The 15,360-nt window shown below is 42.8% G+C and overlaps 1 protein-coding gene across 3 annotated transcripts in view; it reads right to left on the bottom strand.

Moving 5' to 3' along the window:
* The window catches only part of LOC126162587 (ATP-binding cassette sub-family C member 4-like), a 318,245-nt gene that overhangs the window by 238,697 nt on the left and 64,188 nt on the right, over positions 1-15,360 (bottom strand). Inside the window, exon 2 of one of the 3 annotated variants that reach the window (XM_049919188.1) lies at positions 11,025-11,189. The exons of the other annotated variants lie outside the window; for them this stretch is intronic. Within the exon in view, the coding sequence (XP_049775145.1) occupies positions 11,025-11,098 (74 nt within the window). The 5' untranslated portion in view covers positions 11,099-11,189. The remainder of the gene's footprint in view (positions 1-11,024; positions 11,190-15,360) is intronic. 3 annotated transcript variants of the gene reach the window in all.

Below are 15,360 nucleotides of genomic sequence, written 5' to 3'. Positions count from 1 at the left end.
CAACACTGAATGACATAGAATGGGTTCGTGGCTTCAGGTGACTCAACACTGAATGACATAGAATGGGTTCGTGGCTTCAGGTGACTCAACAGTCTTGCGTAAATCTTGTGGAGCTAAGACCTCTCCGTCCCTCTACCTTTGTAGGATCTCTGTCGCAGCTCAAAAAGCTGTGCCCACTCACCAAAATCTTGTGCGTTATGTATTCAAACCGTCGCAGGCTAAACGGAGGACACCCTGACGCTTGGCACTTGGAACTCCAGAGTGAAGCACTGCAAGGCACAGAGACCACGCACCATTTAATAACACATACTTAAAACACTTTCCCGGATGATCTGGCACCTGAATCGAGTCTAGAACCATCAACAGTTGTTTAATAAACAGAGATGGATAAAAAACAGTCATAAATAAATATTTTAACATAAAGAAAAACCAAAAGAATTAAAGAAATCGTTACCATGCAGCGAAGTATCTAGATTACAACAGCAGTGAAAAGACGTTTTGTGAATAAATGGCACTGAGAACGTTTTCAATTGTCACTGATCAAATGTATATTTATGTAGAGCCACGTAGGGTGCCAGTGTAAATTTACAAATATAGTAGCACACACTTGAAAATGGCTAGAAGCCGAAATCAGCTGATCCTGGTGTAAACAATAGTGTTTTTATAGCAGCCAGGGCGGAATATGGGATTCTCCATCAGTGAAATCAACAAATACAGTCACTGATTTTGCCAGCAAGTTCATACGTAAAGCAAGGTTCCTTTGATGTGGTGTTGAATGACAATTCTAATTACTGTTTGAATGTGGAATCGGCGATGAATTACTAAACTGCGAATATCGTTCATGGCTACTTTAGAGAGTTCATAAGAAGGATGCGAGACTGATAACCTCGCCAATCATACTCAGAAAAACTAATACTGAACTACAATTCTTTAGTACGTGCAACTTCTCTACAAGAGAAATAACTTACGTGTAGCTTTCCTGGGAATTTTACAGTTTGCAAGAGAGTAATACGGCCGCCCCTCTTCGGTACTGCATGCGTCTATTACATCTTTATCAAGTGTGAACAATTGTAAAAAGCTGGCCACGTGCGAGTAAGACCCGCACTCAAAGGACTCCATACAAATTGAATTACGCCTGTAGAGAGTTTATGAATCGAATCGAGAACCTTGACGATTTTCGCTTGTTATCGACACTGATACTGGCAAGATATTAGTCCCGGGAATTCCAATACTTTCGAGAAGGTTTTAATTATGAGGCTGAAGTCAGATAACAAATGAGAAAAATACAAGTATTTCTTTGTGTGATACAATTACAAATTAAGAACACTCTGGATTTTTTTCCTTTACTTGTACTGTCAAACCTTGACTCTAGCGAAATTTCATGACTCTAGACCAACGTATAAGTTTTAATGAATGAGTTTGAGAATATCAAAATATGCGACATAAATGGCGGTGTCTTTCACTACACTAACTTAGAATTTTCCTTTTCTTTACTCGACCAGGATGCTATAGACCTCAGCATGTGACATAAATGTCAGCTTTATGTCTACCCTTAACAGACGGATGACAGACAGTCCGACTATAGATGACCAGGAAATACATTTTTCGTGTGATGTAAATACAAATGATCACTTCTTGACAAACTTCATGATTCTAGATCAACGGGAAGTACCCTGTTGGTTTTGAGGTTTTGATGAGTTAGTTTGCGAGTGTCAAGCTTTGTAACATAAATGGCCACATTTTTTTACTGCATTGACTTAGAAGCCTAAGTTTGTTACACTAACAATGGACTACAGACCTTAGTGTGTAATATAAATTTCAACTTGATATGTCAAACCGTTCCTGAGGAGAAGTGGTCTTAATAAACGAATGGACAGACATATCGGATAACAAACATAAAAAATTTTGTTTTTTCGTTGGATATAATTTTCGTGGGATATCTGGCCTCGTAACATTAACCAAAACGGCCTTATTGTACTAGTAATGCGAACTGCTGAAAGCAAGGGGAAACTACAGCCGTTCTACGGAACGGAGCGTGGAATGTTAGATCCCTTAATCGGGCAGCAAGGTTAGAAAATTTAAAAAGGGAAATGGATATGTTAAAGTCAGATGTAGTGGGAAATTGTGAAGTTCGGTGGCAGGAGGAACAGGACTTCTCGTCAGGTGAATACAGGCTTATAAATACAAGTCAAACAGGGGTAATGCAGGAGTTTGTTTAATAATGAATAAGAGAATAGGAATGCGGGTAAGCTACTACGCACAACATAGTGAACGCTTGTCGTAGCAAAGGTAAACACGAAGCTCATGTCTACCACAGAAGTACAAGTTTTACTTTCCAACTAGCTCCTCGAATGATGAAGAGATTGAAGATATGTTTGATGAGACAACGAAATTATTCAGATAGTTAGAGAAGACGAAAAATTAATTGCGATGGGGGACAGAAATTCGATAGTAGGAAAATGAAGAGAAGGAGAAACAGAAGGTGAATATGGACTGTGGGGAAAGAATGAAAGAGGAAGGCGCCTGGCAGAATTTTGCACTAAGCATAATTTAATCATCACTAACACTTGCTTTAAGAATCATAAAAGAAGGTTCTGTATTTGGAGGAGACCTGGAGACACCGCAAGACTTCACATTGATTGTTTAATGGTTGGACAGAGATACAGGAACCATATTTTAAATTGTAAGTCATTTCCAAGAACAGGTGTGGACTCTCATCACAATTTATTTGTTATGAACTATAGATTAAAACTGAAGAAACAGGAAATAGGTAGGAAATTAAGGAGATGGGATCTGGATAAGTTGAAAGAACCAGAGGTTGTTGAGAGATTCAGAGGGAGTATTAGGCAACGGTTGACTAGAAGAGGGGAAAGGAATACAGCAGAAAACAAGTTGGTACCTTCTGCAGTTCAAACAGTGAAGATAGCAGATGATCACACAGGTAAAAAGACGAGGCCTAGTAGAAATCCTTGGCTAACACATGAGATACTGAATTTAACTGATGAAAGGAGAAAATTTTATCATGCTGTAAATGAAGAAGGGGAAAGAAATACATACTTTCAAAAAATGAGATTCACATCAAGTGCAAAATGACTAAGTACGAATGGCTAGAGGACAAATGTAAGGATTTAGAAGCATATTTCACTAGGTGAAAGATAGATACTGCCAACAGAAAAATTAAAGAGGCCTCTGGGGAAAGGAGAAGCAGCTGCATGAATATCAAAAGTTCAGATGGTAAACCAGTCCTAAGCAAATAAGAGAAAGCTGAAAGACGGATGGAGTATATAGAGGATCTATAGAAGGGAGGTGAACTTGCAAGCAATTATATAGAAATGGAAGTGGACGTAGATGAGGATGAGATGGGAGATATGACATTGTGAGAAGACTTTGCCTTAGTGGCATGCGCATATAAACACAAAAAACGAAATGTATCGCTCAGAACTTTGTTCTACCCTAGTGGATTCGACACCGTTCAGTTTACAGTAGGCAGGTGTTCAAAAACGTACCTAGCTGATCGCAACTATCGATGTGTGCCACGGACATGGTGTCTCACTATTATATGTCTTTTGTGGGTGTGTTTCAAATTATTGTTAAAGAGGGTGTCACAGGAGGAATGGTCAGTACAGGCATTCGAAACTAAGAAGTCGAGTAAATATGGGTCCTAAAATACATACCTTATGAGCTATGAGGACTTCTTCATCTTCGACACTGCGAAACAAATCTCTTCTACTGCACTGTCATTGCTCTCCATCGTTTGGGAGCAGCTAGTGTGAACCACAACAAGAAAACAAGTCTAGCAAACATGGACTCTAAAATGCATACCTTAAGAGCTACGAGCACTTGTTCAGTAGAAGAGTTGGATTTCACAGTAGGTCTTAAGGTATGCATTTTAGAGCCCATATTTACTGGTGATTTTTTCCTTGTTTTGGTCCATAGTACTATCTTTCAGAATATGGAAAGCAAAGAGTTTCACAATATCGAAGGTGAAGAACTGCTCATAGCTCTTAATGTGTGCATTTTAGAACCCATGTTTACTGGAATTTCTTGTTTCGAATGATCGTTCCTGTCATATTCCTGAATGTCGACCATTCCTCCTGGGACACCATGTGTACAGTGCGATTCAGCTGCCCCTACCGATGGGTATTATGCAACCCACAATGTCTTCAAATACTGTACGCGAGATATTCATAGTCTCTCGCTCACTAAGCGCAAACCAACAGTCCTACGGAAAAACGAACAGAACCTTTTTGTAACGAATTTAATGTAGCTAAATTTTACAATGGGATACGTTTTCGTTAGAGGCCGTTGTTTTTGAGTAATTCAAAATGACGTACAAAAGTGACCTTCAAACGCACCTCTGCTCCCACACACAGACCTTGTTGGTTAGGATTTCTAGTAAGTTCTTCATGGCACGCCCTCCTACCACTGTACAAAAATTTTGGGACTGCACGAATTGTTTCCTACATTCGATCTCTTTTGGTCTTCATTGACTAGCCTTATTACGCCACCAGCTCAGTCGAGCACTTACAAATTATAAAACTGACATCTGTGTAAATTTTACCCAACAATTTAGTGAATTTTAGTGGTATAAAATAAACAATTACATCGTTGTATTCGTCAGGCCTCCTGACTGTAGTGGTTAATACAAAAGAAGAAAAAGAAGAGAAGAAAAGAAAAGAAAAGGTTGAAAATGTGGGAAGAAATGGTGAATAAAAAGGGGGTTTTAAAATCGTTAATGACCGTGAAAAAAGGGAAAGAATGAAATGCAAATCGGACTTCGTATTACAGAAAAGTTATCGGACTTCGTGATTCGGAAAAGCTATTTCTGGGGTGGTCCTTGTGGCGTTTCTGAGCAAAAGTCAAACCAATTTCCACTACAAAAATTATTTGAAAAAAGACAGAGAATAACAAATGTAACTAACAGGGGGAAATGGCGTAGATAAGAGTTCATCCTTTACCATGTTAACATGTCTTCTTTCGTGCGGCGTCCAGGTCTTCAAAAAACTCCTACTTCATTTCTGCGTGAAAAGTCTGCTCCGAAATCTTGCAATCGTCCAGGAATCACTAATTTATACAAATTAAAATCATCTTGATACTGAATGCAATTTAATTTACTTTGCTACTTCCATCCTCCGAATTTCATAACAACTTCCACAATATGTCTACACATTAAAATGTGTGTGTGTGTGTTGGGGTTTATGGGCGCTCAACCTCATTAAAATCAGATCAAGACTAGCTAATACGTTTTTTACGTCTGCATTAAGCTTCCGCTCTCGAGAGACAATAGACGGATAGAAAACAAAAAAAGAGTTACAATTTTAGTATTTTCTCTGCCGTCGAGCGCTCATACCGCTGCGACGGTATAATTTTTATCTGAGGGAACGAGTGTAGCGCGGCGAAATTCAAAGTCTCGCTACATGACTGCGAAACTACTGTGCTTGTAAGGGTTAAGTTTGGATCGAATTGTCAACGTAATTAGTTTTAGAGTAACACTCCATAATTGTCGTTTTTTTCATTACCTTCAAGTGTACGTTTAAATTAATAATGTTAACGAACTAGCCGAGTATGCTGTTGGCAGTCAATAGAGACCAAAAAGTCGAATATCGGAAATAGTCCGTGTAGACGGAAATTCTTGTACAGTGATAGGAGGGGGTGCTACGAAGAACATACTAGAAATCGTGACTGATGAGGGATAAGTGTGGTGGTGGAGGTGCGATGGATGATCACCTTTGTACGTTTTTCTCGAATAACTCGAAAATTGTGGCGTCCAGCGAAAATGTTTCCCAGAACAAAATTTAACTACATTAAATTTCCTACAAAAAGGTCCTGTTCATTTTTTCGTCGGACTGATAGTTTGTGGTAGGGAGAGAACATGAAAAATTCACATGTGCTTTTTGAAGGCGTTTCAGGTTGCGTAAAACCAATCGGTAGAGTAACTGAATCACACAATTCACATAGTATTCAATCTATAAAATGAATTCTAAGATTTAGAACAAACATTTTGAAGCACTGAAATTCAAAATTTTTACAAGATTTGTAAGGTTGTGAACTGTCATACAATATCACACATTTAATTGCAGACTGTCTGGGCACTTAGTTACAACGTTTATATCGTTGCTATTAATAAAATGGCACTGGAGAATTATTTGCAACATTTATACCGTTCCATTTGATGAAATGGAAAGCTATAATGTTGCAAATACGTACCGAGATAGTCTGCAGTTATGTGACAACTTACAAGCTCGTAAATTTTGTAAAAAATTTAAATGCCAGTTCTTGAAAATGTTTGTTTTTAAAATTTTGACTTCATGTTATAGAATGATTTACTTATTGGCAAGATACAAACACAAATATATATATATGTGTACGAGGTGGAATACACACATAATAATAATTTTGAACACACCAACAAAACATATAAAGTATAATAGTTGGCAGTTTATCCCTGGCACATATCGCTAAAAGCGACCAGCAGGGCTGTCGTGCCTGTATGTTGGTATGTCACTGAGAAGGTGTTTACTGTAAATTGGACTGTGTCGAATCAACACGGATATGGAAAGGTCCTGTGGTATATGTGATGCGTTTTTGTCACTATGTACATGTGCCATCACAATAGCAATGTTATTCTAAAGCGCTGACGTATGTAGAACGTTATTCTCGCTAGGGTTTACTATGCCAGCGATTACATATTAAAGTGACAGAGGTACACCAAGAAAGGCTGACGGAGCAAATTTACGACTATAGAAGTACGCGATTGGAAATGATTAACAGGCAAAATCGGCTGATCGTGGTGTAAACAACAGTGATTCTGTAAAATGAAACTGTCCTGCAATAAATTTATTGCTGTGGCATGGAAAAAAATTTATTGTTGACTTTAAGAAGGCATTCGATTTAGTTGACAAAATATACTTGATAAACACGTATGAGGAATTTGAACTCTATGTCAAATTAAGAGCTCGACCGAGGAAATCAGAACTACCACTGTTCTCCAAGCACAGTGCAAGGGCATGCCGTCGAAATAATTCAAAATGGTTCAAATGGCTCTGAGCACTATGCGATTTAACTTCTGAGGTCATCAGTCACTTAGAACTTAGAACTAATTAAACCTAACTAACCTAAGGACATCACACACATCCATGCCCGAGGCAGGATTCGAACCTGCGACCGTAGCGGTCGCTCGGTTCCAGACTGTAGCTCCTAGAACCGCACGGCCAATCCGGCCGGCGGAAATAATTCGTGACTGACTCAGGTGCCAGACACTAGGGTGCGGAAGAATTGAGAAGATGATGTGTTTGCGATTGAGAAAAGACTAAACATTGGGAATATGTAAGAACAAATTCGAATATCAAGCAGTTGTAAAAGGTGCGATGATACTAACCAGGTACAGGAGCAATCACACCGTACAACGTTTCATGTGGTCTCTGAAAAGAAAAGTTTTCATCTCAGAAGACGTCATAAACGACCAGCAGAAACAGTCCAATGCACAGAAAAAACGATTCCATGTCCCTGGAAATCAAGTACACAACAGCCAAGTGATACTGGATACGGTTGGTGAGTGTATAATCCCAACTAGGCTACCAGCGATAGGGCTGAAGGGAAGCGCAAAGAAGTAGAAAGGCTTAACAGTTACCCAGTGACCTTCGCTCAAACGTCACGATCAGGTACAGACGACGGCGCGATTCTGATCCACCAAGGATACTTTTTATGCCCACAGCGTCATTGCAAAACAATATTGGAGGTCCTTGTAGTAAGAGCACTGTTCTTCCTACTGTTGACGTTGGCTTTCGAAAGCGTAGCCTTGAAGCTGTTTATTGGCCAGGCGATGCTGAATGGACTCCTGGCCATCCTCCGATCGAGGAGAAAGACGTTACGGGCACTCGAACCTGGGACCTTCAGACAGCAGTCGGAGTGTGCTGATCACACCGCTACGGAAGAGTGCACGTGAGAACTTACGGGAAAACCAAAGATATCCTCGAATAAGATACTAGGCAGTAGGAAGAAGGCGATGAATTTAGAGTATGGCCAAAAAAAGACCTTTGTAACAAGACTGTGGGCTCGACACACCAAGTGACAATGGAACATTGTACGAGATAGACTGAAAAGTAATGCCACATGCTTGTAGAACACGAGAAAAAAAACAGGAAGCCCAGATAAAAATTAAATTACTGTCCTTAAGCTTCAAAATCGTACATTTATTTTTCAACATAGTCACCGTTAACACTAACACATTTCTCGATATGTTTAACAAGTTTTATCACTGCTTCATTCTGACTTTTTTCGAATCCAGGACTTGCCTTCGCCTCATCGTCTGAGGTGTAATGATTGCACTTGAGGTTTCTATTGAGTAAAATAAAAGAAATAAAAATCTCAAAGCGTAAGATCGGGAGAGTAAGGGGATGTGGAATCAGTTCAAATTTCAGGTTACGCAGAGCCTCTTCAACTGCGCGCGAGGAGTGTGAATGTGAGTTGTCATGTCGCCAAATTACTGGCGCCAGGCTGCTTCTAACACGACAAATTCGACATCGAGTTAGAGTCTTCATGTCCTGAGAAGAATTTGCCGATGCTCCTCGTACCGGATAATCGGTCACATAAAAGCGGTGAGCATCCCAAAACACAGTCAAAAGATTTTTTTGCGCATGATTGTGTTTTGAACCTTCTCGTCTGAGGAGAAGACAGATGTTGGTATCCAGCACTCTGTCCTTTCCGTTCTGGTTGGTAATAATGGACCCATGACTCATCCACTCAGAAAAAAGTCGTCTGCTTCCTCACGGTAGCGCTGCAAAAGTTGCTCGCAACATTCCAATCGACACTGCTTGTTCTCGTCTCTGAGATGGCTTGTTTCCCATCGTGCACAGATTTTATGGTATCCTAACTGTTCAATAGTGAAGTCGACACTTTCCTTCGATATTTCAATATGGTTTTCGATACGCCTTTGAGTGGTTCGCTGGTACTTTTGAATCAAATCGTAGACGAGTTTGCGATGTTTATCGACTGTGTCAGTGATCGAAGGTGCGCTGCGTTTTTCAACAATTATGATTTTTCCAGGCTCGCAACCACGAAATTTTACTGTCCATCGATTTACAGTAGGTCTATCAACAGCATCATCGCTATAAACAGTGAATTTCACTAAGAGTCAGTAAAAAATTCGATAACAGCACTCGCGTTGACATAGCACAACAATATCTCTCCCTGCTTCCGCTACTCACAGTACACTGGTTCAACGCAGCACACTCAAACTACTAATGCATGTACAGGGGGAGTTATCTTCCATATGCCATCCGGTGCGTTTCTCAAGGTCATTTAGATCGCGCTCTACAAGCATGTATGCATTACTTTTCAGCCCACACTTGTACCTCTATGCACTCAGTAAAGAATGTCGAAGCAAGGGAAGTTCCGGTACTAAAAAAAGAAACAATCTACACTACTGGCCATTAAAATTGCTACACCAAGAAGAAATGCAGATGATAAACGGGTATTCATTGGACAAATATATTATACTAGAATTGACATGTGATTACATTTTCACGCAATTTGGGTGCATAGATCCTGAGAAATCAGTACCCAGAACAACCACCTCTGGCCGTAATAACGGCCTTGATCCGCATGGACATTTAGCCAAACAGAGCTTGGATGGTGTGTACAGGTACAGCTGGCCATGCAGCTTCTTCAACACGATACCACAGTTCATCAAGAGTAGTGACTGGCGTATTGTGACGAACCAGTTGCTCAGCCACCATTGACCATACGTTTTCAATTGGTGAGAGATCTGGAGAATGTGCTGGCCATGGCAGCAGTCGAATGTTTTCTGTATCCAGAAAGGCCCGTACAGAACCTGCAACGTGCGGTCGTGCATTATCCTGCTGAAATGTAGGGTTTTGCAGGAATCGAATGAAGGGTAGAGCCAAGGGTCGTAACACATCTGAAATGTAACGTCCACTGTTCAAGTGCCGTCAATGCGAACAAGAGATGACCGAGACGTGTAACCAATGGCACCCCATACCATCACGCCGGGTGATACGCCAGTATGGCGATGACGAATACACGCTTCCAATTTGCATTGACCGCGATGTCGCCAAACACGGATGCGACCATCATGATGCTGTAAACAGAACCTGGGTTCATCCGAAAAAATGACGTTTTGCCATTCGTGTACCCAGATTCGTCGTTGAGTACACCACCGTAGGCGCTCCTGTCTGTGATGCAGCTTCGAGGGAAACCGCAGCCATGGCCTCCGAGCTGATAGTCCATGCTGCTGGAAACGTCGTCGAACTGTTCGTGCAGATGGTTGCTGTCTTGCAAACGTCCCTATCTGTTGACTCAGGGATCGAGACGTGGCTGCACGATCCGTTACAGCCATGTGGGTAAGATGTCGTCATCTCGACTGCTAGTGATACGAGGCCGTTGGGATCCAGTACGGCGTTCCTATTGCCCTCCAGAACCCACCGATTCCACATTCTACTAACAGTCATTGGATCTCGACCAATGCGAGCAGCAATGTCGTGATACGATAAACCGCAGTCGCGATAAGCTACAATCCGACCTTTATCAAAGTCGGAAACGTGATGGTACGCATTTCTCCTCCTTACACGAGGCATCACAACAACGTTTCACCAGGCAACGCCGGTCAACTACTGTGTGTGTATGAGAAATCGGTTGGAAACTGTCCTCACGTCAGCACGTTGTAGGTGACGCCACCGGCGCCAATCTTGTGTGAATGCTCTGAAAAGCTAATCATTTGCGTATCACATCATCTTCTTCCTGTCAGTTAAATTTTGCATCTGTAGCACGTCATCTTCGTGTGAAACAATTTTAATGGCCAGTAGTGTAATTGATTTAAGTAAGTCGTGAAACGTATGTAGAAAAGGAGGCAATACACAATAGAGAGAGTTACAGGAAGGCTGTGCACGAAATCGACATAACGAGCGGGAAATGCGCAAGCATCACTTGCAGGTGGCTAATTGTGAGGTCAACGTTCCGCTGGCGCTAGCGTTGCAGTGAAATTTGGAGGAGCTGTAGCGACTCACGAGAAGAAGAGCACGGACAGCGGGTTGGCCGTCTTGCGCGGGTTGTGGCGGGTGCGCTTCTTGCCGGCGTCCATGGCTGCCGGCGTGTAGTGGCTGGTGGCTGGTGGTCACTGCCTGGTGCGCTGCGTGACGTCTGGCCGCCGGGAAGGATGGCGGGCGACTACGCTGCGCATATAGTAGCACACAGTGTGGAGTTGCGCTTATCAGACTAGCAGGTGCGGGCATGGCGACCAGCGCGGGGAGGGGACGGCTCGGATGAGGCACTATCAGCTACTGCCGGAGCGTGCGATAATATTGTCCTGTTTCGCTTTGTGATTGTGTTCTCGTCTTCAGTTATCGACCTTAGTAGGCGATAATGTTGAAGGGCTTCGCCACACGTCATACCTAAACTTATCTGGCAGACAGAATCATCAGCTAGCTAGTAGCAAGTTGGTACAACTTTGGCACTCTGTCATACTGGTCGCATACTTTATCCTAGCCCCTCTGTGGCTGACTTCGTGCCGCCCCGGAGTGTTTACGCTCGTTGCCAGTCTTACCTGCGAACGGTGCTGTGTGCCGTAACAATAAGTAACCGTTGTGAATATGCAGAGGGGTCCAGAAAAATGTAGACGGTCTTTGATAGTTAACTTCCTTGAAACAAAGTGACATATCTTTGCAATTTTGTGCGGTATCGTAGTCCATTGTTTTCTCAACAGTTCTTGGTACGCGTTCTCCAGAAGATAACAATGCAGCAACGCTGTCTGAGCAACGCAAGACAGTATTTAAGTGGTATTGGAAGTACGGAAACATGATGGAGGTACAACGGCAATGGCGTAATGTGTACGGAACTCAGCCACCGACATCTACAACAATTTATCGTATTTGTGATAAATTTGAAGCCGACGGTACTGTTCAGGATGTGGATAAGGAAAGGTCTGACCGACCAATAACATCAACAAGTTCAGCTTCCAGCGCTGCTGCGGTGTAACATTTTACTGTGTCTCCTCAAAAATCTGTGAAGCAGGGAGCACGTGAAAGGGGGTAAGACGATCAAGCGTACGACGAATTCTGAAAACCGCAAAGTGGAAAGAGTACATTCCAAGATCGCTGCACTCTATGAATGACGACGATACGGGTCGAAGGATGGTGTACTGTGAGTGGTCTGAAGGCATGCTTCGCGAAGATGAACGGTTTGCATGGATCGTTATTTGGCCTGACGATGCACAATTCGAACTGAACGGTACTGTAAACCGCCACAACTGTGAGTACTGGACTCCTGGAAATCTTCACATTCTACTGGGTTTAATGTGTGGTGTGGTCTTCGTCGGGTGATTTTATTGGCCCATACGTCTTCGATGGTACCGTAACTGCTGAGGCGTATCTTCATATGCTGGAAATATCGACATTACCTGCCAAGCAAGATGTGTTTAGAAATGAAAGATTTTACCTGCAACAACCTGGCGCTCTCCTTCAGCACCAAAGAGATGTCAGGGCCTACTTGGCTGAAAATTTATCAGGATGATGGATAGATCGAAGAGGAACCGTTGAGTACACACCACATGTCTGGACTCCTACCTATGGGGGACCTTAAAAAAAGAAATTTATCAACAGAAGTCAGGTACACAGAACGAGCTTCGAGGAACCATCGAGGCGTCCTGTGCAGCTATCACACTGGTCACAGTGACAGCCGTGTTTCGGGCAACAGTTCAGCAACAATGACGTTGTTCGGCTCCTAATGGGGGTTACTTTGATACATAAAACAACCTTCCTCCCCGTGCAAGAATTGTAACAGTATGTCATTTTGTTCTGTTAGTATTGACTATCAAAGAGTGTCTACATTTTTCTGGACGCCTCTGCAGAACTGATTCGTGAGCGGTGTTGTGCGTAGTGATTGTTAATACACTGAAGGGCCAAAGTAATTAGTACACCTCCCTAATATTGTGAAGGGCCTCCTTGAGCACGTAGAAGTGCCGCAACACGACATGGAATGGACTCGACTAAAGGCTGAAGTAATACTGGAAGCAACTAACACCATGAATCCTGTAGGTCTGTCCACGAATCAGTAAGAGCACGAGTGGGTGGAGATCTCTTCTGAACAGCACGTTGCAAGACATTGGAGACATGCCCAATAGTGTTCATGTCTGGGGAGTTTGGTGGCCAGCGAAGGATTTAAACTCAGAAGAGTGTTCCTGGAGCCACTCTGTAGCAATTCTGGACGTGTGGGGAGTCGCATTTTCCTGCTGGAATTGCCCAAGTCCGTCGGAATGCAAAATGGACACGCATGGATGCAGGTGATCAGACATGATGCTTACGTACGTGTCACGTGTCAGAGTTGTATCTAGACTTATCAGCGGTCCCATATCACTCCAACTGCACACACCCCACATTATTACATAGCCTCCACCAGCTTTAACAGTCCCCTGCAGACATATAGGGTCCATGGATTAATGAGGTTGTCTTCATACCAGTACACGTTCATCCGCGCGATACAATTGGAAACGAGACTCGTCCGACCAGGCAACATGTTTCTACTCATCAACAGTCCAATGTCGGTGTTGACGGGCCCAGGCGGCGCGTAAATCTTTGTGTCGTGTAGTCATCAAGGATACACGAGTGGACCTTCGGTTTCGAAAGCCCATATTGATGATGTTTCGTTGAATGGTTCGTACGCTGACACTTGTTGATGCCCCAGCATTCAAATCTGCAGCAATTTGCGGAAGGGTTGCACTTCTGTCGTTGAATGATTCTCTTCAGTTGTTGTTGGTCCCGTTCTTGCAGGATCTTTTTCCAGCCTCAGCGATGTCGGAGATTTGATGTTTTACCGGATTCCTGATATTAACGTGAAATGGTCGTATGGGAAAATCCCCACATCATAACTACCTCGAAGATGGTATCTCTCATAGCTCTTGCGCCGACTGTAACACCACGTTCAAACTCATTGTAATCTTGATAGCCACTCATTGTAGTAGCAGTAACCGATCTAACAGCTACGCTAGACACTTGTTGTCTTATATAGGCGTTGCCGGCCGCAGCGCGTATTCTGCCTGCTTACATATCACTGTATTTGAATAAGCATGCCTATACCAGCTCCTCCGGCCCTTCAGTGTGTTATGAGCTAAGAGGCCGTAGCTGGTCCTTCTAAGGAATCGCCATCAATTTCAGTGTCACTTCTGCAGGGTTTATACCCATTACACATTCCTTTCTTTCACAAGCTATGAGCTGGATGCTCCGGGAGGAAGAGGCGCAACTTGTCCCAGCAGCCAACGTGGTACAAGCCAATCGCAAGCTTACGCTCTCAGTATCCTCCACTCAGGGGCCAAGTAAAAGTGAGCCATTACATATCCACACAAAAATGAGGTGATACCTGTACATCTTTAGCAGACGACACTGAGTAATATACCACTGGAGGCATTTTGGGGCCAAAGGCAGAATGGAATTCGTTGTGATGATCCTCAGACCACTGCAGCATGATCTGGTTTGTGAAATGAACGGTTATCGTGCTGTCAATTAGCGTGTCCGAGGGGAAAGACATCAGCCATGAAGAGATCTAGATGTTAAGTGATGATAATGCGATAATCAACTGAATGTATAAGAACTACACTCTTCTGGACAATGAACTGTATAGAATGCTGAAGATTAGATGGGTAGATCATATATCTAATGAGGAGGTACTGAATAGAATTGGGGAGGAGAGGACTTTGTGGCACAACTTGAGTAGAAGAATGGATCGGTTGGTAGGACATGTTCTGAGGCATCGAGGGATCACCAATTTAGCATTGGAGGGCAGCGTGGAAGGTAACAATCGTAGAGGGAGACCAAGAGATGAATATACTAAGCAGGTTCAGAAGGATGTAGGCTGCAGTACATACTGGGAGATGAAGCAGCTTGCACAGGATAGAGTAGCATGGAGAGCTGCATCATACCACTCTCAGGACTCAAGACCACAACAACAACAACAACAGCCCAATACTGTTATCAAAAATGGTTCAAATGGCTCTGAGCACTATGGGCCTTTACATCTATGGTCATCAGTCCCCTAGAACTTAGAACTACTTAAACCTAACTAACCTAAGGACATCACACAACACCAATACTGTTATCATTGGTTCTAGAGTAGATAGGGCTCTGGAAGCCAAACCACCCTCACTCTACCACAAGTCCTGCGGGTAGCTGTATCCTCTGTTTCACCGATAATCCAAGGCTTCTACGTCTATGCTCAGTAGGTACTAATGGCGGCAGTAGCTCTACAGCCAATGAGCCTTTTATTGTCACTGCCACGAAATTCATTGGGCCTCCACAATTTGCCGTTTGTCAAGTGTTACGAGTATTTCACTACTATCTGCACATAATGGAGTCG

This window comes from Schistocerca cancellata, chromosome 2 (assembly GCF_023864275.1).
Source record: "Schistocerca cancellata isolate TAMUIC-IGC-003103 chromosome 2, iqSchCanc2.1, whole genome shotgun sequence".
Taxonomy (NCBI): Eukaryota; Metazoa; Arthropoda; class Insecta; order Orthoptera; family Acrididae; genus Schistocerca; species Schistocerca cancellata.
Note: the sequence above shows the minus strand (reverse complement) of the source record. Positions and strands in the feature narration are given on the sequence as shown.